General features: G+C 42.2%; 1 protein-coding gene across 7 annotated transcripts in view; it reads right to left on the reverse strand.

The window, feature by feature from the left end:
• Positions 1-3,421: 3,421 nt before the first annotated feature.
• ABCA9 (ATP binding cassette subfamily A member 9) overlaps positions 3,422-22,517 on the reverse strand; it is a 71,021-nt gene continuing 51,925 nt past the window's right edge. For all 7 annotated transcript variants that reach the window (XM_053212486.1, XM_053212482.1, XM_053212484.1 and 4 more), the window contains 16 exons: positions 21,413-21,586; positions 21,111-21,224; positions 18,475-18,594; positions 16,232-16,300; positions 15,676-15,767; positions 14,327-14,447; positions 13,595-13,712; positions 12,764-12,855; positions 10,439-10,599; positions 9,532-9,607; positions 9,365-9,459; positions 8,691-8,810; positions 8,349-8,489; positions 7,428-7,507; positions 4,581-4,636; positions 3,422-4,449 (listed from right to left, as the gene is read on the reverse strand). In XM_053212486.1, coding sequence (XP_053068461.1) covers positions 4,351-4,449; positions 4,581-4,636; positions 7,428-7,507; positions 8,349-8,489; positions 8,691-8,810; positions 9,365-9,459; positions 9,532-9,607; positions 10,439-10,599; positions 12,764-12,855; positions 13,595-13,712; positions 14,327-14,447; positions 15,676-15,767; positions 16,232-16,300; positions 18,475-18,594; positions 21,111-21,224; positions 21,413-21,586 — 1,728 coding nt within the window. In that variant the 3' untranslated portion in view covers positions 3,422-4,350. The remainder of the gene's footprint in view (positions 4,450-4,580; positions 4,637-7,427; positions 7,508-8,348; positions 8,490-8,690; positions 8,811-9,364; positions 9,460-9,531; positions 9,608-10,438; positions 10,600-12,763; positions 12,856-13,594; positions 13,713-14,326; positions 14,448-15,675; positions 15,768-16,231; positions 16,301-18,474; positions 18,595-21,110; positions 21,225-21,412; positions 21,587-22,517) is intronic.

Here is a 22,517-nt window from a genome sequence, read left to right on the forward strand (position 1 = left end):
TCTCTCAAAAAAAAAATATATATATATATATATAGGGTATCAGTCTTCTAATCAGGAACATAGAACACCTTAGAGTATTGAGAAAGATTTTAAATTCGAGTAATAGATCCAAATTTTAATCAAAGTCCTGGTTGAGAAACATGTACACATGAGGAGTTTTTACAAGATTTTAGGGTCTATTTTTTCAACGCTAAAACAACATGAAAATATGCCATTTTCTTACATGTCTGGAATGCCCAAGAATATTGAGTCTACAGTATGTTGAGGGACATAAGCGGAATGAGTAGACACACTGTTCTCTTGCATTTGGTGAGCAAGGTAACTGATTTTCTCTGGCAGTGCTCAGTCTCCCAGATGGAAGCTCATGGGCCCAGGTTTGGGAGTTTAGAAGGGGTGTGGGTAGGAGATCATGGTTGTAAGGGAAAACTGCCCAATGAACGTGATTCAAATGATAAAGAAAGGGGTGGGTGGAAGGCAGGTCAAAGTGTGGGCGGGCCTTGAAACCAAACATTATCTTATGATCATCCAAATAAATGACCTGGAGAATTTCTAGGACAGAGTTTGAAAATCGTGAGAAAATAAGCAAATATAGAACAAGGTGTTCAAGCAAAGTGATAGCACCTGAGTTCCAATAGCTGGAAATGGATGACGAGAAGGACAATAGAAAATCTGCCTTAAGGGACAGGAATATTTTTTTTGCTTACTTTTTCATTCTTTTTGGGGACAGTCTTTGTCACTGTTTCCAGCTCATCCTTTTCTGAACTCAACATCACAAGCCAATGGGTTCCACCTTAAAATTTAAGGGTTTTCAACTTCTTCACTCGGTTTTGTCAGTTTGTGAAAACCGGGCAATGTAGTTCAAGATCAGCACGAACTACGCAGAAGAGACTGAACATCCAAAGTAATCCATAAAGAATTTTCTTGTAGCCAAACAGGTTACAATATAGTTGGTGTCCATTAGCGAGAGAAAAGCTGCAAACCAGAATTCAACCTACCGGTACAATCCTATATTCCATTATATTGAATTAGCGATATAAACAGTGAGTTTTCATCCTATCATGCATTTTCAAAAAGTTAAGTCTATAAAAATTTATGATGACCAACGATCAAATTCTCTGAATGCTCTATAAGCAAGCCATGTAATCTGTCACTTCCTACGTTTATAAAATAAGCAAATGATGGTAGGATCTCTGAGGTCATGTTCAGCTCCGAATTTTACTGTTAATTTGCCCTGATGGTTAAAATGTGCTTTTAAACCCCAGGCGAGGAGTCAGTGCTGAGTAAGGATATTTTTCCATATATGGTGATGTGTCTGCCTCAAAATTTACCTTTCCTATCAAGATACCACCCAAAGGAAAGGCTTTCCATCTATACCTGGGGAAGCATATTAAAAAATACACCAAACCGGGGGCACCTCAGTGGCTCAGTTAAGCATCCGACTCTTAATTTCGGCTCAGGTCATGATCTCGTGGTTCATGAGTTCGAGCCCTGCTTTGGGCTCTGCGCTGACCGTGTGGAGGCTGCTTGAGATTCTCTCTCCCCCTCTCTCTCTGCCCCTTCCTCTCTCTGTCTCTGTCTCTCTCTCAAAATAAATAAGCTTAAAAAAAATAAATTAAAATACACCAAACAGAGGAATCTCATTTAGTTTTCAGTATTTTTTGCCATGCTTGTGTTTTCAGAGGCTGCACTGATTCAGGACATACCAGGGTGCTGAGTTCTTTATTTTCCCTCCCTGAAACAGTTTACAGACCATGGTGCAACACAGCACTGAAGCTTGTGCTCTCTAAAAAGTTCAAAGAGACGTGAACGTCAAACAGAAGCTACACCAAGGCCCACACATTTTAAAATGTGTTACTGACCATTTTTAATGCTGATTTTCTAGATGTCTGCAAAAAGAACAATTTTGGCAGGTTAGTCCCGAGTATTCAATGCAGGAAACCACACCCCCCAAATAAAAAAGACTGTTTTTCATTCATTTTTTACTTCATTCCAAGATGGTAAAATTACCAAGCGTTGGTTTAGAGGCGTACAACTGTAATGCGATGGGGTGATCTGGGCCACGTCTGGAGAAGTTTTTGATTGTTATATTGAGGTGAAGACAGCTATTGGCATCTAGTGGGTGGAGGTCAGGATTGCCATAGAATATTCTATAATACATAGGACAGCCCCTCTGTCCTCCCTCCCCAACAAAGAATTATCTGGCATAAAATGTGAGAAACGCACATCTAGTATGAGAAAAATGAACCCGATGTCATTAAAATTATTTATTGGGGCGCCTGGGTAGCTCAGTCAGTTGAGTGTCTGGCTTCGGCTCAGGTCATGATCCCACAGTTTGCGGGTTCGAGCCCCGTGTCAGGCTCTGTGCTACCAGCTTGGAGCCCGGAGCCTGCTTCTGATTCTGTGTCTCCCTCTCCCTCTGCCCCTCCCCTGCTCACACTCTGTCTCTGTCTCTCAAAAATAAATAAATGTTAAAAAAAAATTTTTTTTAATTATTTATTCACAATCCCTGTAGTGATTCACTTATTAAGCCCTTGGAATAAATTATGCTTACTTTCTACTTCAAATACTGCAAACATTCACTCAATATAACTTTGTTATATATAACATCTAAGTTAGGTCATCCTTCCTGCTGTTTTATAATATGGGGAAGGGTAGACTGATCCCAAGGCATCATATCTTGGGTTGGAAGCTACTGTTGTTTGGCTATACTTTGAGGATGGTGTGGCCCAAATGGGTTGAGAGTGAAGACGGGGTCACCCTTGCAGGATCTTGATCCAGGCAAAGACTGGGGACACGCAGCTTAGACGAGTTCAAGGTCTTTGGCAATTGCATCAGTGTCCTGATCAAGAAATATTTACTCCAGGTTTTTGTCCCCACCCCTTTCCTGGCACGATCTGTGTTAGTGAACATATAAGTGACTACCTGTTGTAACAAACAACCCGATAAACTCATTAATCTCGGTAGCACAATACCAGAAAGTATTTTGTAGTGGTTCCATTTTTTGGTTTTGTTTTAGACTTTGTGGTGTGTGTTTCATGGCTCGGTCCTGTGCAGTCCAGATGGTTCTGTAGGCAGCTCATCTCCAAATGCTAACTCCCAAGATAGTTTCCAGAAAATGTGGTTTCTGGCGACATCTTTCTTCTGGGCTTGCAAACAGCCACCCCGCCGTGTCTTCATGTAATCTTTTCCCTGCGAGTGCACAGAGATGTGGCATCTCTTCCCCTTCTTATAAAGATACCAGTGCTATTGGATTGAGGCCCCAATCTTGTGACCTCACTGAACCTTAATTATTTCCGTAAAGGTCCTATCTCCAAATACAGTCACACAGTTCAGAGCATTAGCATATGAATTTCGGGGAAACACAATTCAGTCGGTAACAGCTGGCAACAATAATTGTAACAGTAACAACAAAACACCCAAGTAAGAGTATACAAGTATATTGCATTGATTTTAAGCTGTCTACAGGGTCACCAGTTAGAGAGGTCGTAACGTACATCAACACGAGAAATTAAGATCTGCATGAGGATAGATGCTTGCATCATAAAAAAAAAATGCAAAATCAGAAATATGTTTCAAGATTGTATGTAAGATATGTAATTTTTAAACTGCTGTCAACTTGATTATTGAAATTCCTACTGAAATTACTTAATAGGTTTCAAATTTCCTGTACGGTCACAACAGACAAAATATAGACTGTGCAATAGAAAATCTGAAATGACAGAAAAGGAAAATGCAGGTATTAAAAACCAACAACAACGACAACAACAACAAAAAACCAAATCAACTGAATTACCAAAAGCGAATACTTGTGATAAACACCGGGTGCTGTATGCAAGTGTTGAATCACTATATTGTGCACCTGAAACTGCTATTATACTGTATGTTTAACTAACTGGAATTTAAATAAATTTTTTTTTTAAAGCAAATACTGTGCGGTTGAATAATCACTGCCTCCCTTTCCCCAAAATCAGGATTAGGTCTTACTTTGTACTTATGTACTGCATTCAAAAGGATAAGAAGATAGTATTTTGATGTTTGAAGACAGAAAATAAAACTATCTCTGTCTCTTCCTCAGAAACCCAAACATTCTATAATAAATGCATTTTTAATTGACCACCCTATGAAATGTGGGATTTCGTTGCTGGTATAGAAGCCACGTGGTCTGGTTTCACGACTGTTCTCACTGACTTGGCTCCTTAGTCCCACTATAGGTAATATTATTGAGAAAAATGGTGGCATGAGTTTCAAAAGCATTTTATATCATGTCTGAGATAAGATATATTAATGATATAAAATATTATCTTTCAAACGAGGCAGAAGCTTAAAGAGCAACATAGGGTATTTGGCGCGTCAAGGGTCCTCCTGGGGGAGGAGCTTCCATCTAACTGAGGGGTCAAGTTCTTCGTCAAAGTCATCCAGCTCCTGCTCCTTGGAGAGCTCCAGGAACACCTGAGAGGGGCAAGAAATGAAGAGACGGGGAGGTCACGCTGCCTCCCGCAGCTCCAAGCGAGTGCAAAGCACGGGCACAGCTTGTACACTTCTGTCCCACGGATGGAATAAAGTCCCTAAAACGGACCCACCTGCTCCAGGGTGGACTGCGAGAGGCTGTACTCCTCCAGGTCGAAGCTCTGTTTAACTGCAGAAAGATGGGTGCACATGAGGGGTTCACATCCTTTTTATCTGGAGAGTTTTACCAAGCTATGTACAAAAATGTACATGCAAATAGATTTTAAAATCTAAAATATAAGGTAATAGATATTCTCGGATTAATATGGAAAGGCATGTGCTTGCTTCGGAAGCACATATACTGAACACAGAGAGGCAGATTCACCCTATGGTCGTATAACAAGCTGGAAATATTCTCCCATTGTCTTAGAGTTTGGGCAGGGCCACACAAGACTGGAACACAACGTAAGGGGCTCAAGGTCACCTATGCAGGGTAAGCTAAGAGATGGTTCCCTTTGGGCTAGAACACTACCATGTGCCCCTCTATGTCCGCCTTCCCTCTCCTTTACTCTGATCTTTGTTCCACAGGCTGACTTAAGAGGCTTTTTCTGGTGTTTTCCACCAGTGGCAGTTCATGAGGAGGGACAGAGGAGAGGGGGGCTCAAGGCCTTTATTCCTTCCTTCACTCCCTCCGTCACATCAACTTTGTGCCTTGATTGAAAGTCCCTGCTTCCCGCCAGGTGGAAATTCTACGTGATTCTACTCCTGGGTTCCAGCCACTGCTCCCTCTCTTAGTCTCTTTGGACCTAAGAATGGCAACATTTTTCCCGTTTCTAGCCTTGGGTACTTACGCTGAGCCTTGCCCCTTTGCAAATGGTCCCTTCATAGACCACACTTTGTCTAATTCCTTTTTTTTTTTTTTTTTACCATCTGTTATCCATGTAGACTGTGATTAAGACCTCAAACGAGCAGACACGTAAAAGGAAGAAAATAATGAACAGAGAGGTAAGACTAGAAAGCAAAGGTTTCTTGTGGACAGTTGCCGGATGTGGACAGAGAATGCAGTAGGATCGGCTTGCAATCTGGGCACGTGGGGTTGGTTGGGTCCTTGACTCATGTCTGGGAACATGTAAAGGATTGTGGACGGTGATGGCCCTGTACTTTCAGAGTGTGGAGAGGCAAAGGTGGTGCATCCCATGGGGGGTACCCCAAGAGACCTCTTGGAAGGGTAAGGGGATACCAAGAAGTGGCCCAGAGGCTGCAAGACACCCAGAGACCAAGAGGAGAAGGCATCGCCCACTCCAGAATGGAAGCTGTAGTCAGAGGTGGCAGACGGGAGGGGAGAGGGAGTCTTGAAGGAACTCACAAAAGCACCCTGTGAAAGGACCAGTGATTGATCATCTCTGCACAGGAGGCCCTGGTACCATTGTACAGCTCAAAGGGACTTAGATTAAGCAAAGCTTAATCTAATCAAGCATTGCTGTCATATTATTTCTTCTTCCCTCCCCTTACACTCCACACTGGAGAGGCTTAAAACATCAGCTTATGAGCAGAGGAGGGAAAAGTATAAGAAGGGGGTTAAGACCAACCATCCTACCTCCCTAGCTTCGGGTCTCCAAATATTAAGCAGCTCCGACCTGGAGTGGGCATGGGAGGCTGGAGTATTGCAGTCTGCAAAACCCCAGAGTGATCTGATGGCGTGGGAGAATGAGTGTGTGTAGCACGACAGAGGAATGGTCATGGGCATGCATTGTGCTTGCACACTATCGGGCCCACCTCATTCAACACATGTATTGCAGCTGAGAATGTGACTGTGTGTAACTTCACATTCGGAGAGAAAAAAAATGCTAACTTACATTTCCATGACACAGGGGAGCGGGAAGCTGTGATAAAAAGTTGGGTTTTTCCTCCAAGTGAGAACTTTACTGTTAGCAAATTAAACACGGCAGAAGGAACTCGAGGTGGGAGGGAACATTTTTAAAAACAGAAACATTAGAAGGCTCTTAAGAAAAGGCTCCATTGTACTCCAGGGAGGTGGCGTTCCTGGAACATCCCCCTCCCTGCTCCCAATTGGTTATGAAACACTTCATGTTGGTTTGAGTCTGTTGTGGGATTCCCTCCCACTGGAATGATGCAAAATTGATCACTAGGCCAAAAGGGCCCATTGTGAAAATGGATACATAGACCCTAGAGCAAGGGTGACCGGCAGAAGGAGAAAGTAAAGAGAAAAGCTATCTGGGGCGATCCTAACCTTGTGTCAAGGAGAAACATTTCTCTAAGAACTAGAATCCTGGGGCTTCTAATGATGGACAGGGGACAAGAAAGCACAGATCAAGAAGAGGGGGAGGGTGTTCAGCTTTTTATCAGATTTCGTACACTGGCGTGATAGGCAAATGCCGAGCCCGTGGTAGATCAAAGCAGTATATAAAGATCACCATCCAAGAGTCTAGAAAAGAATTATGGCTTAGCCCATATCAACAGAGAGGAACCTCCTTATCAACATCTAGTGCTGTTTAAGAGTACATACAGACAAAAACAATCATATATTGTTTGTTTGTATTTTTTTGTAAGAATTTGTGGACACTCCAGCCCCAAATGCCAACGATCTCTTCCCTCTAGAGCCTCATTCAATTAGGAGGGGATTTCTCAACCTTGGCACTAATGATATCTCAGTGTGATCATTCTTTGCAATGGGAGGGGCTGACCTGTGTGCATTACAGGATGTTTAACATCATCCCTGCCCTTGACCTGGGGGCGACCTACCAGTCACACCCTTCAACTCCACCCCCAGTTGTGACAGCCAAAGATATCCACAGACATTGCCAACTCACTCGTGGGTGAGAACCACTGGATTAAAAGTCTTAATCCTTTATTTATGGTATGGCAGTATGATTTCATGTCCGTGTAACTCTATGCTGGTTTTACACGAGATTTGAATTTCTCTGTTTTCCCGAGTCCTATCTCTCAATAGTCACTCTTACCTATCTCTAATTTGAAGAAAGCCTGTGATAAGGGTCGCACATCCTCAATAGGCAACCTATAGACCATCAGTGAGGAGTACCTGTGAGAAAGAGAGAGTGAGGTTGAGATTCAGGTTTCAAGAAGATAACCATGGACGAACGCATGTGGAAAAGGCAGCAACGATGTCGTCACCAATTTTGTATGCATCTGCAGGTGGACGCAGCCATCATGTGGCTGCTCCTTAATCAACAAGAAGTCACTTTACTAAAGCAGAAGCATGAGGCGGCTCTTACAGTAAGGGTCCCTTTTCCTCTTGGGGGGATTGGGAGACAGAAACGAGGAAACCGGCAGCATCTACACCTCAAGAAGGGAAGGAGCAGGATTACGTATCATCCCTCTTCGTGAGAAGAGAATCACGTTTAAGTAAAAAGGACTTCGTTCACCTCCAGGCTTCACTGTTAGGATTTGGCATTATCTCACCTACCTGAGCCTCAAACGCCATTACTGATAATAACAAAAATGCTAAGAGCCACCACTCACCGAGCTTTGACTGATGTCTAGTACTGGGCATGGGCTTTATACATTAATGCATTTAATGGGGATGGTTTTACCCTCTAGAAAGGATCGTGATGACCTAGGTCCTCGCGTGCATTGGGACCCGGCACGTGACAGAACCACCAGGAACATATGTGAATTCCCTTACAACAGTCAGCTTCCAAATCAGCACATTGTTCCCTTATTTCTTTGCTGGGGTATCCTTTGGAATTGGACCTTTCTCTAATAATTAAAGTACTCGCAATGACCATAGAGTTAAAAAATAAATAAATAAATAAAAGCTCAAGGAAAGCTTTTGTTTCTCTTCGCCATAATAAAAAAACACAACATATAGAAATAGGAAACGGAAAAACAAAACAATGAAACAAACTAACACCTATGTTTACCTTTCCTGCCGAGCAGCCTGGGGGAAAAGCCTCAGAATTTCACAGTGGAGGGGCTTCACTTGGGTGGGCGTCTTCACCTTCATCTCTAGCAGATAATCTTTGCCAAATTTGCTTTTCAGATGTTGTATGGAACCAATACATCTGGAGGTTGGAGGAAGACAAAGTCACGCAGGAGAAGAAGATGAATCTATTGCCGGTGAATTTCAGCCTCGGGAGGCCAGAGCCATGCAGAGGGGGAGCAGGCAGCCACTCCCGCCCCTGTATGGGGATAACCCGGTGCAGGGAAACGTGCTTTGCTCAGGTCCCACTGGAGACCAAGAGTGGGTGTGGACGGCCACCCACCTCAGCCTTCCAGACACCATGATGGCCACGCGGTCACACACGGCCTCAGCTTCTGCCATGTAATGCGTGGTCAGGAGGGCGCCTCTCTCCGTGTTCCTAAAGGTGGCCCGGATCACCTGCCTAAAGTTAGGTCAAGGGGCATGTTACCTAGTGGAAATGCTCAGGGCAAGACGAAAAGACTTGTAAACGCACCTCCATTGGCACCCATGAAGCAACTAGTGAATTCAGATTAGCAAGGAGTTTCGGAGGGACAACAGTCATGTAAATAACCAAACTATTGGGTAGAGTATATCATTCAGAGCATGGCTGGGGCTGAATGATCTTAGAATATTCCTAAGGACTTGGGATTTTTTTTTTCCTCCATAAGAACTGTGTATCAGGTGATGTTGCAGAAATCAAGCCTGAATAATAATAGGTGGGTTTGGTTGAGTATAAAAAGGGCCACGCATACCCAGAAGACCTACCAGGAAAACGAAATTCACTGAGTATTAAGGTGTTAGAATGATCTTTTTCTCCTGAATAAAAACTGGCTGTGATAAGACATTAGATCTTTCCCCCTTTAGTATTGCATTATCTGATAATGCGGTGTCTTTCACCTTATAAACAATGATTGTGAAGGTCAGTTGTTATAGAATTAATAAATTCACTTAGGGTTACTCATGACATCTCCTCACCACATGTGCTGCTGCCCCTCGGGGTCCATCCCCGTGGACGGCTCGTCCAGAAGCACCACCGATGGGTTTCCCAGGATGCTCAGCGCGAAGCACAGCTGGAACGAGAGGAACAGCGTGTCTGGGGCCGACATGTGGGGTGTGCAGAGGAACGCTGAGCCCCCTCTTACCTTCCTCTTTATTCCCTCGGATAAGGTCTTCACGGGCAGCTTCAGCTGGTCCTGGAGCTTGAGCACATCCGCCAACCTGAAGGGAGCGGAGCAAGTCAATCCATATTACCGCCACACGATGGGGAATATACGTAGAAGAATAGGCAAATCAGAGCAACCACTATATTAAGAGACATTTAAAAAAGAGTATTCTGAGTGATCGGGGTGCCTGGGTGGTGCAGTCGGTTAAACATCTGACTCTTGGTTTCAGCTCAGGTCATGATCTCACGGCTGTGAGATCGAGTCCCACATCAGGCTCTGTGCTGACAGCATGGAGACTGCTTGGGAGTCTCTCTCCCTCTTTCTCTGCCCCTCCTCTGCTCATGCTCTCTCTCTCTCTCTCTCTCTCTCTCTCTCAAAATAAATAAATAAACTTAAAAAAAAGTTTCTTTAAAAAAAAAGTATTCTGAGTGATCATAAATTGAAACTACCTAGGATACTTCATGAACCTTTCTTGGCGGTCAAATACATATTTTCAATGACTTCTTTCCATATTAAGAATAATATGAGGCAAACCATAAGAGACTCTTAAATACAGAGAACAAACTGAGGATTGATGGGGGCTGGGGGAGAGGGGAAAGTGGGTGATGGGCACTGAGGAGGGCGCTTGTTGGGATGAGCACCGGGTGTTGTATGGAAACCAACTTGACAATAAATTATATTTTAAAAGGAGAGTAATATGAACATTTTCTCTCCAGCTTAATGTGTGAGAACACAACACTGGACTGGCTTCTTGGTGACAAAGTCTTCTCCCACAAGAATGGAGTCATCAGTTAGGATCTGAATCTTAATCCTTCCTTAATGCTGGGTCAACGCCATTCCAACCACGTCCCTCCAGTAGTGAACGGGCATGTCTCCCCCCATGTACCGTGTGATGGTGACAGTGGCGTCCCCCTTCTTCAGCCCTCTGATGGCGGCAAACACCTCCAGGTGTTCCCTCACTGACAGGTTGGGCCAGAGCACGTTCTCCTGAGGACAGTACCCCAGGAACCCGAGGGAGGCTCCTTCGCCACTCCCTTTCAACACCACCTGCACAGAAAGTTCATTCTCACATTCAGTCCAAAATTGTGTATACCTGTGTCTGTGCACGTGAGGGCATATTTCAGGGATGCCCTTCTCTCACACCCATGGCAGCCAAGAGGGCAAAAGTAAATAAGGGATCACTTAGCTCTAGGAAAAAGATGGTAATGACGCCAGAAATCAAAAGGAAGACATCCCACATTGTCGTATCCCTCTACTGTAGTTTAGACTTTATTACCAAGTCCATTACCTTGATTGAGTTCAGGGTCGCTTACTTGGTTGTCCGTTGCTTGACTTCCTTCATTGATCCAAACATTCAAAGGATTTGATACTCATCGAGGATTCTATTTCCCCAATGTCAAATTAGCTATAATTATAGGATCTGTTTCACAAGTTTGTCGTAAAATAAGGCAGTGATCCTCAATTAGGGGCAATCCTCCTTCCAGAGGATATCTGGTAATGTCTGCAGCTGTTTTTGGTTGTTACACTTGGGTGCTGCTGGGATCGAGTGCACACAGGTTGGGGAGGCTGCTCGATATCCTACAACGCAGAGGACAGTCCCTCACAATAAAAATCGTCTAGTCCAAAATGTTACCAGTGCCAGGCTTGAGAAATCCTGTACTAAGGTAATAAATGAAAAGTCCTGGGCACTAGTCTGGCCCACAGGAACCCATAAATACCAATACATAGCACTTTTTTATTTTTATGAGCTAGTCACTGTGCCATATGATCGCATTAACAGGTCGTGTGTACCAGGGCTTATTAGGTGCCAGAATCTGAGCATCTTATGTGTTTTGAATCATTTTACCCTTAGAAAAACTGTATTTGACTCAGATATTAGTTTTATCATCCCTGTTTCACATAGGAGAAAACTAATGTGTGCATCGATTTAAAAACCTGGGCAGAAGGTCACACAAAGTAAACAGGGGGTTAAAGCTGGGATCTGCCTTCAGAATCCAAGCTCTTGACCTTGATGCTATATTCTCTCTCCCCAGTACAAAAGAGGAGACAACTAGTTAATGTGGGCTCACAGAACTTTCAATCTAGAGAGAGAAATGGGAAATAAAAGCACGACAGCACATATGGGGATGAATTCTAGCCCCCGCTTGATGCTTTCAAGGCAATAAATGTGATAAAGAATAAAAAGCGAAGATCCATTGTAGCTACGAGTGTAGTCGGGGAAAGTCCTTTTGGGGAGGTGAATTTTAAGTTGGCAAGAAGGAGGTAACCAAGTCTATGCAAAGCCGAAGGAAGAGCACTCTTTGCCAATGGAAACATCAACCCAAAGATCCTAGAGAGGGAAGGTGACCAAAGGCCAATCTGAGTAAGGGGTGAGCTGAGCCCAGATCTTGCAGGGCCTTTTTTGGTCATACTAAAGATTTTGGATCTTCCTATTTATTTATTTATTTATTTACATTTAATTTTTTGAGAAGCGGGGAGAGAGCAGGAGAGGGGAAGAGGGAGAGAGAATCCCAAGCAGGCTCCACGCTCAGCATGGAGGGCTCAATCCCACAACTCTGGGATCATAACCTGAGACGAAATCAAGAGTCGGACGTTCCACCGACTAAGCCACCCAGGCGCCCCAAGATTTGGGGTCAAATCTACCTGAAGGATGCTAAGTAGGATAGAGACATGATCTCATCTGCATCTTTTAAGGACTGCTTTGGCTGCCGTGTGAGGCAAGCGTAGAAATGGAAAGACAGCTTGGAAACCTCTGTAGCAAACCACACCACTGCACAGCCTCTCTTCATGATTGCTCCCTGGGCCCTGGATCTTGGCAATTCGATTCAATAAGCCCTCAGGATACAGAAGTCAAAACAAAACAAAACAAAGCAAAACCAAAACACCCCAAATCATTTGACCACGAATAAAGCTAGTGTTCAGCTTTACTGACCCAAACATTTCCTTTTAGTGACCCAAACATTTCCTTTTAGTGTCGCTACCTCTCATTCCATAAAAAAGATATTAGCGATACTATGTAGCCCTTGTTCAGCACCTAACTATTTTTGGAATTAAGGAGAGAAGTTGTTACTTAGTTCTCTTCATTCAAGGCATCAATCCATGGATTAATAAGAAAGGATCCTTTACGTGTTTTTAAGATTGTCATCGGTGTTCATTAGTTCATGCTTGTTTTAAGCGGCATTAATGGCCAGATTTCTGTGTGTTTACTGACCTGCCCTGAGGTTGGATTTGTGTCTCCAGTTATCATCTTAATCGTTGTACTTTTACCAGCTCCATTGTGTCCTAAGAACCCTATGACTTCACCTGAAAGAGATAGGTGGGCTCAGCGTTATTGCTTCAAATAATTACAGCGCAAACAAAAACAAATACTACTGGAGGGCTCACAACGTGTCAAGCTCTGTGTCAAGTGCCCGAATGTAGTATCTCACCTATCCCCCTCCTCCCTCCCACACACACCTAGCGTTGTTACTGGCTTCCTTTTATAGGCAAAGAAACTCAGGAGGGATATGTAAGCTGCCCATGGTCGTAGAGCCAATAAGATGCCGAGCTGGAATTGAAACAAATTTTGATCCCAGAGTCTGTTGCATTTAAGGGACCCTTGTCCAACATGTGCTGTTTGCTTGAATGCACAATGTACTGCTGGGCCCCAGTGAGTTCCCTCCTGTCCACAATCCCTGGATGAAATAAATGATATTACTTTAAAAGCTACCCCAGCCTTCTTAACAGGAAGACTGCCTCTTTTTGTTTTTTGGTGTTTTATTGTTTTTTGTTTGTTTCTCCCGCTGTTACGCTTTTTTGTCTATTTGCCTGTTTTAATAGAACAGACGTAGCTGTCTTCTTAGGCAAAGAAAAAAAACCCCACTGTTATATCATCACTGAGGCTTCTAAGCAGGATGGATGTGCCTGTGCCTGCTGACGAGCTGGCTGCTTTGTAGAATCATCAACAGAGGGCCCCATATTCAGGAATTATTATTCCCTCCCAAAGAACTCATCTCCAGAGGTCAAGCTAGCTCTGCAAACAGTTGAAACTGCTTTCTCCAACCTTTTTTAACACAGAAGGAGACATTTCTTATGGCCACTTTTTTCTTCCTCTTGGCAAAACAGTTCCTCTTCTTGCCCGCATACTCCTTCCGCAGACAGCTCGCAATGATGACCGGTTTCTGCAGAGACAGTCAAGTAACAACGGGCCTTTCTTCTCACCTTGAAATGAGGGAGTGTTCCACACTCCCTCCAGCCACATTTTTTCCCTGTGCAGAGTCATGACTCAGACAGGTCCTTTCCCCAGAAACTGCCATTTTCAAGTGAGCCCTCCCAGTCTGTCGCCCTGTAGGAGATAACATTTGCACCGTATCGCATGATCTGTCCTCGCCCTTCCTCTGGGAATAGGAATAGACACACCCACCAACCCAACAGGGTTGTTAAGACACACACACACGTACACACATGCACACAAACACACACACGCCCCGGATAAACTGTCTCCTCTTGCAGCAAGCTCTACTCAGCTCACAAAACTCACAAAGCCTGACTTAGGTTTTGTAATGTTTAGCTTTGCTTCCCCAAACTGCGACCCTGAAAACTAAATTAACAAATCTGTGTCTGCGAGCACGTGTGTGTATCTCCCTTGTTCTCTTATTGTTGTGGGCATTGCTTAGTCACTGATGTCAAGTACTGAGCTACGTGGGTGAGGATGAAAGAACCTCAAAGTGTTTTTCAAAAGACTGAGATGGGGAAGTAGCCCCCTTTCTTGGATGAACATGTTTAGTGGCTCGACCTCTTCGAAATCTGCAACCGTCACTGCATTTGTGGTTCTCATTCTTTCCATCTGAACATCTTTATCCTCCCCTTCGGGTTCTTCAGGGTTTGGACAAGTATCACTGCCTCTTGGAGAAATTCTAAAATCAAAACAGTCTGTTAATAACAGGTTTCCAGTTGAAAAGCTTGTCGCAAAAATAGTGAACATTCTGCAGAATGCTCAATCATTTGAATAGATGAACTCTGAGTACAACGCAGGCTCCATGTTTCTGCTCTCTACTGTCTGCCTTGCAAACAGCCTGGTTTCCATCAATGAGGCAACTGAGGCTACTCTTACATCATCCTTGCTTTCTGCCTAGGTTTAATTTTCCTCGTCAGTTGTGGCTTTTTTTTTTTTTTAGTAATAAAATAGTACATTCTCTCTGGCAAAGGATTTGGGGCCACCATTTGCACGAAAAAGGCACCTAGCAACTGTAATTTTGACATGGATGGAATTCTGAAGACCTTGCAAGAACTGTGGATTAAAACAGTTGGAATCAGGGATGCATCCCAGAAAATCCAGGGCACAGAATCACCAGTAAGTGAGCACTGTCTTTTCTTAGGAATAGGTCAGAATCCCCCATTCCTGATTGCTACCAATTCAATTCAATTCAATTCAATTCAATTCAATTCAATTCTTTGCTTCATCATCCCCACCACTGAGGACTGTGGATTCTCATCTCCCTCCTTCATACTGTTACAAATTACTGCTGTAAACAGATTTCCTAAAACGTGGCTGTCATCTTGTCATACTCCTGCCCTAACACCTACTTCGCACTTGAACTTGATTCATATTTTGTAAGTTAGGCGAAGTTTCCAAACCACACCCGTCTCGGTTTCCCGTTATGCAATCTGCAAAATCTCCTCTATGCTTCTCTATTCCAAAACCCTCCAAAATTTAGCTTCAATTTAATTTTCTATTATCATTTGACACAAACGTAAAGTTCTTTCCAGCTGCCTTCTCAAATCTATAGGAAGGTGGTGTTTATATAATTTTTTCTTCTTTTGCTCAGACTATTCTATCTTCCTGGATTGGCTACACTTAGCCATTATTTTAAAGATTTGACCTCTCATATATAACTTTCTTCTAGTATGTAAGTGAAATTATGGTATTCCTTAATTTTTTGGCGTCTTATGTGTGCTAATGTGGCTTCTCTCACTGTAGCAAGCTCATTAAAATAGCATGAATTATAATAATTTTGTATAGTACACAATTCCTAGAAAACAATCCCGTGCAGTAATTTTTACATAATCAACTTAGGCATATTAAAATGTTTTCCGCAATGAGTATTAAAATAAAACATGAAATTTTCTTTGAATTTTCTCAACCTGAACACAGGATCTTTTCTCATTAATTTCTTCCTGAACTTCATTTCCAGACACCGGAGAACAAAAACAAAAATGCAAAAGTGAAGGTAAGGCTAAGGGGAGAAAAAGACAATTAGTATTAGAAATCGCCATAAAAACAACAATTTCAGCGCTGGAATTTGTTTAAGGAGTTTGAGCATATGTACAAAGGTAGGTCTGATAACATTTTCACAAGTTTGAAAGAGAATCTAATGTCCAATGAAACTGTTTTCAGAGAAACCACAACAGACCAGGTAGTAGTAAGTTGGTACTAGGCTATTCATGCCATCTGAACTTGGACTTCATACTCAGTGTCAGATGATTTTTACACACATAGTGGTCCAGATTTTAAAGCCCATGTGTGCGTGCATGCGTGTGTGTGTGTGTGTGTGTGTGTGTGTGTGTGTGTGTGTGGTGTTGTTTCAGATGCCTAAAATGCTGGACTTTTAAGGGCCAATATCAAACTTTTTAACTCAATGCTAAGCATCCAAATGTGTCCCTCTCATGCAAAAACATTTAAATGGAAATGTATTCTTACTATTAGCAGGGCCAGAAATACAATCTGATGTTCTGAAGCTCCTAAATAATCCGTGGAGTCGGGAGAAATCTGCAAAATGAGGCAAAGCATGTTTAGATGAACCTCTATCTGTTCTTGAATCTCATCTCATCTAAGATAAACGAATGTCCATGAAATGACCTTGCCAGAGTTTTCTCTTGTGCATCAGGTAAAAGTCAATTTCTGTGTAATGTGTCTTCCTTGCTTTCAAGGTCACTCAGTGTCCTGTTATCCTGTGCTTGGCTCTAAGCTCAGATGCTTCTCTACACTGCGTCAGCAGGATTTGTCCTGACCCATCAAAGCCATGGGCAGGATTCATCTTAAGACAAACCCTCTCCCCTAATTTCACCTGCCTTGCTCTCTACATCTGCATTCCTTCTGTCTCTTCTTCTCCAACGGCCCTGGAACCCTTATGTTGCTCCGTCCCTTGCTCCACCAGCTCTGAGAACAGTCCTGACAACCCCTCATGCTAAAGACAAAAGCTATTCGCCTGGAGTTTTCCATGGTTGTCATTAGATTTACAATACGTGCATACATAATACACAGGCATAATACTTAAGGGCATGATTTTCACGAGAGTCACAATACGTTTTGAAACATCCCCCAAATCTTTAGTAAATAAAGAGTAAAGAGCCAATTTTGTTTCTTGAGCTGTGTTTCCCAGGACCTTTTTCTGAACAATTTTAAGCTAAGATAGTGAATCTCTACCACCGCCATCCACCGTCACCGCCATCCACCGTCTAGAAAAGATGGCTTTTTTTTTTTTTCTCATTGAACAGTTTGCCAGGACCCTGGCATTATTTCAAATGATCTTGCTCTCCTACGTGCCTTGGTCACCCACTTTCAATAACTGGACCACATCCCAAATCAACTTCAGACCCCCTAATCTTTGCCCTGTCTACCATGTTTTATTTTTTCAGCTTCCTTGCTCTACTATCCTTATTCCATGATATGGAGTTGGTGACCCTCCAACCCATCGACCCAACCCCTTTCTCACTGTCCACAAACCTCCTAATTTCCTTAACTGCGTCATTCCCTGGTCTGTTGTTACAATTCCTCCTTATACAGAACTGCTGCTCCTTTATCCTTCTCTTTGTCGGACTCACGCGGCAAAACACTAACCCTGATTGAATCCAATGCCGAGGAGGAGGCCATGATAAAACAGCAACAACAAACCAACAACAACAACAAAGCCATCAACTTTGCTGACTTCACGTGAAAAGTAGGGCAAGGAGTCTTTTAGTACTTCCCATCGGTGCTACTGACTACTTTCTGAAATGATTGCTTACTATTCTCCTCATTCAACTCCTTTTCCATCTCCCCGTTATTCTTTTTAGCAAAACCAGAAGTCGCTGTCTCTAGGCCCTGTACCCCTTCCTCATTTCACATTACCGACTAAGCTTCCTCTTGTTGGGTTTTGTGTTCAACCTCCATTGAGTTCTATCTTGTTAATATCACCAATGGCTTCCATGTAGTCAAATCCAGCGGTCTCTTCTCGGTTGTCAACTTTTAAGACCTCTGTGTTAATGGCTGAATCACTCCCTCCTTCCTGAAACATTCTTTATTGCCATCTGGCACACAACCCAGTGTACGGATGCTTTTAGTGTTTAAGGAGGGTTTCTGAGAAGAGATTCTGGCACACAACAGTCCCCCATTTTTTCTCCTACCTCATGGGCTCCTTCTCAACCTGACTTGCTGACTCTTCCTCTTCCCAATCTTTAAATTTTGGAGTTCAAGGCCAAACCCTTGGCCCAGTTTTTATACTGACTCAGGAGGTTATATAATCTGGCCCCATGGCTTTAGATATCACTTATATGCTAATGAATCTCAGTAACCACATGCTGAATTTCAGACTCCAACATCCTACCGGCTACATATTTCCCACCGCATGCCTATTAGGAAGCTTAAACCTAATATGTCTAAAATGAACAGAAAAAGCACATCTCATTGGCCTCCCACTGGGGTCATTTGTTCCCACGAGAGAGGGTTATCATGAGAATTATAACATTCCACTACTGTGGAGTTGCCTTTGACCTTCATGAACCAAGGCAGAACTTCCTTATTGACTAACATGACCCTTGCCTATGATAAGAGAATGGTCTCTCCAAAGACAGAGGCTTCAAGTATTGTACAGATAAAGACTCCACCTACATTTTTACAATGTTCTAAGCTATCTCCAATGGCCACGCATTTCATGACCCTATGGCAGGTGTGAAATTACTTACCTCGGAGAAAATGAATAGAGAGCCAATCAGTGTGAAAGGTGGTATTAATATGGTGCAGAGAAATAGCCCCAGAAATCCATATTCATTTAGATCCGTAGCAACTATCGAGAAGATGGTGATCTAAAAAATAAAGTGCAGCCTAATTTCACTAACGTGAAAGAATCTGAATTCTAGGACGTTTTCCGAGAGAGAATTCATCTCACGAAGGTTCCCATTTTCAACTTTTGCCTCCTAAGGCTATACTGCCACCATGTTTGCTTTCTTTTTTTTCTTTGTGACACAAGATTGTGTCACAATTCTGTATTGGAGTGACTGACATTTGTAAGACACAACAGGGCTTCTCAAATTCAACGCGTGCACACATCAGCTGGAATCCTTGCTGAAATTCGGAATCTGACAAAAGGGCTATTTCTTACACATTACTCTGGATTTTTTTTCCCATTTCACAGCAGGTCATAGACACCTGTTTGGGTTTAGGCACACCAGCTATTCCACCTTCATAGCTGCACAGTATTTCCTTGACTGGATGCGCAAGGATTCAACGGTTTTGCCTTCATAAAGTGTGTTGTTTCCATGTCTCTGCCCCTGTAAATGATGGTCTACACAAACCCTTGTAGATCGACACTCACCGTCTTCAAGGAAACGTTCTGAGATTCTGAGAAGGGTAAATGCAGGTTAACATTTATGTGGATTCGAATTTTCAACAGTTACTAACAGATAATTTTTCAAAACGATGGTGACGCTCTATTTGCTTATAAACCATGAATCCGTGTGTATTTTATGCCTCCTCACTGACGCAGGGTGCTATAGTTAATTCCTGCAGGTGTCTTTGTCTTATTGCTGATATTAAGCAAACAGCTGTATAAGCTTACTATGTTTTTTGGTTTTAGTTTTATTTTTAGTAATTTGTCCTTCCAGTGTTTATACTTTTTGCTGGGCATTTTTAAAGGAATTGTATGGTGTTTTCTTAATTCATGCAGTTTTCCTCTGTTGGTTTGATTGCTGCTCATACTGAACCATCATCACAATCTGAAATAAATCACTGGCCTGCTTTTCCTCTTCTTTCACCTTCCTTCTGGGCGTTTTCTTTGTCATGTTTTTGTTTGGGGGACTGTCCTTGATTCTCCAGGCTAATTTGATTTTTTTTTTTTTTTTGCTCTTTCTTAGAATTTGTTATTAAAGTTATGCTCACTTTATAAAAGGAACTATTACACTTTGTGGATTTTTAAAATATAAATATGTTATAACCATGATTCCCAAAGCTACACAATCTTCAGTGGTCCCGACCAGTGCTTTTATAGCATTTCTTATTTTCTTAAGTTCTTTATTTTAGCTTATTTCTTGGTTGGATTAGTTTCATCCTTAAACGGTTCATCTTTCTTCCACCAGCTTTATTGAGATATTATTGACATATAACATTGGGTAAGCTTAAGATGTACAATGGGATGATTTGACACACATATATATTGTGAACTGATTACCAAAATAAGGTTGGTTACCACATCCCGAACTTCACACAGTTACCATTTTGTTGTGACAATGAGCAGATTTAAGAGCTACTCTCTTAGCAACTTTCAAGTAAATGGTACAGCCTTGTTAACTATAATCATCATGCTTAAATTAGATCCCCAGAACTTACTCATCCGATAACGAAATTTGTACCCTTTGACCAATATCTCCCTATTTCCCTCACCCACAGCCCCTGGTAACCACCATTCATTTCTCTGTTTCTACGAGGTTGGTTTTTTAGGTTCCAGATATATGTGAAATCATACAGTATTTGTCTCTTCCTGTCTGACTTATTTCACTTAGCCTAATCTCCCCAAGGTTAATCCTGCAAGTAGCAAGATTCTTATGGCTGAATAATATTCCATGGTATGTATATACGACATTTTCTGTAGCTATTCGTCTGTCAGTGGATAATTAGGTTGTTTCCACGTCTCGGCTATTGTGACTAAGGCTACAATACACATGGGGTGCACGTATCTCTAAGAGGTAGTGATTTCATTTCTTTCGAATAAATACCCAGAAGCAGAATTGCTGGATCATATAGTACTTCTATTTTTTTTTAATTTCTGAGGAAACTCCATACTGGTTTCCACAGTGGCTGCACCAATTTACATTCCCAGTAACAGTGTAAAAGATTCTCTTTTCTCCATATCCTTGCCAGCATTTCTTATCTCTTCTCTTTTTGAGGATAGCCTTTTTAACAGGTGGGAGGCGATGGCTCAGTGTGGTTTTGACTTGCATTTCCCTGATGATTAGTCACATTAAGCTTATTTTCACGTACCTGTTAGCTATTTGGATGTGTTCTTTAGAAAAATGTCTATGTCCCTTACCCATTTTAAAATCAGATGATGACGGCGATGCTTACTTCGCTATTGAGTTATATAGGTTCCTTACGTAGCTCGGATATTAACCCCTTACTAGATCTATGGCTTGTACATATTTCCCCCATTCCATACATTGCCCTATCATTTTGTTGATTGTTTGGTTTTCTGTGCAGGAGCTTTTTTAGTTTGATATTCTCCGCCCCCCCCCCCCCCCCCCCGTGGATTTTGCCTTTAAGACATATATTCTTAAAATTATTTAAAATGATTTAAAAATAAAATAATGTGTACTGAATGCGTACTTACAATTAAGAAGAAAAATGACCAGACGCCACTATTTTTCCTCCCGTTGCGAAAAATGAATGAAATCACATATGTCAAGAAAACCAGGGAAGAGACATACCCAATACTACACAAGATCTGAAAACAGAAAATATTAAGGTTGGATAACATAACTACTATCCAGGAAAGTCGTCATCCTTAAGCCTCACCTTTCCAAACCATGCTATAGGAAAGGTAATGTGAAGTTCTTTAGTTTAAGATTAATCATGTTACGGCATTCATGAAATGCAGACTAATAAAAGTATCTCATAATTTTTACCACTTACCTGAACTAACAGGTTTTGAATTACAAATACAATCTCATCTGGGCTGAACACGTAATCCATTATTTGCATGAGAAGGAGGATTAAGAAGTAGAGTGAAATATCCACCAGTGCCTGGCCAAACCAGTAGGCAGAAGGGTAGAGGCCTGAAATCCGGAGCTGGGAGTGAGCTTTGCTCTGGTAAAGGAAAGGAGGCATCATCAAAACTGCTGAACAGTTGAGAAATTGCAAATACGTGGTCACAAAATCATTCACTTTTGTCCTGTGTCCCTTTCGTATATCACACCGATTTAGTAAATGACACGGCCACTTGCCATACTCCTCTGTCAGGGGGATCAGTGGTGTTCCGGACCGTATGGTGATGTCACCGTCCAAGAGAGAAATGCACTCACATAACCAGCTCACGCTCCGCCACTGAACGACTGGGCATTGCCTCAGTGAGAAAATTCCTGTTCTTTTCTTTGCAATGCTACTCTTCCTTTTGTGAGAACACAAATTGTACCCAGGTTCAAAAGATGTAGGTTTACAATTTCCTGTAAGACTCTTAAAATTTATGCTGGATGTGAACAGTCCATTTATAATTGGCATTTTATTTTAGGTCCAAGGAATGCTCTTCTAACAAGTCAATTTCATTACACGCTCTTTAGGTTGGCATAAGAAGACGTCTGCTAAAATTAATAACATAAAAATGGCCTTGATTTATTGCCTTGAAGTAAACTACATCTTTCGTTATTACACAGGAAAACGAGGAAGTTGATTTTGATATTGTGACCCACTATAAGCTACATCGTTGCAGTGACTGTCTTAACACAAGGCTTAAAATGTTACTTGAATGTTCCTAACAGTGAAGCACAAAAGTAATAAAAAATTTTAAATCTAAAATTGAATCTATGTAAAGACATTCGTTAGGAAAACAGTTGGAATGGAGACAAATATTCTGGAAAGGGGAATGTACCCAGAAAAAAAGCAGGAGAGAGAATAATAGCGAGGGTGTATTAGAGAGCTGGACATTTTCTGTTCGTTGATGTGTTTGTTTACTGAGCATACCATGTGCCTGACTTTGTGTTGGTCATGGGGTTCTTGGGGAGTTTGACTTGCAGTGAGGAAG

This window comes from Acinonyx jubatus, chromosome E1, assembly GCF_027475565.1.
Source record: "Acinonyx jubatus isolate Ajub_Pintada_27869175 chromosome E1, VMU_Ajub_asm_v1.0, whole genome shotgun sequence".
Lineage (NCBI taxonomy): Eukaryota > Metazoa > Chordata > Mammalia > Carnivora > Felidae > Acinonyx > Acinonyx jubatus.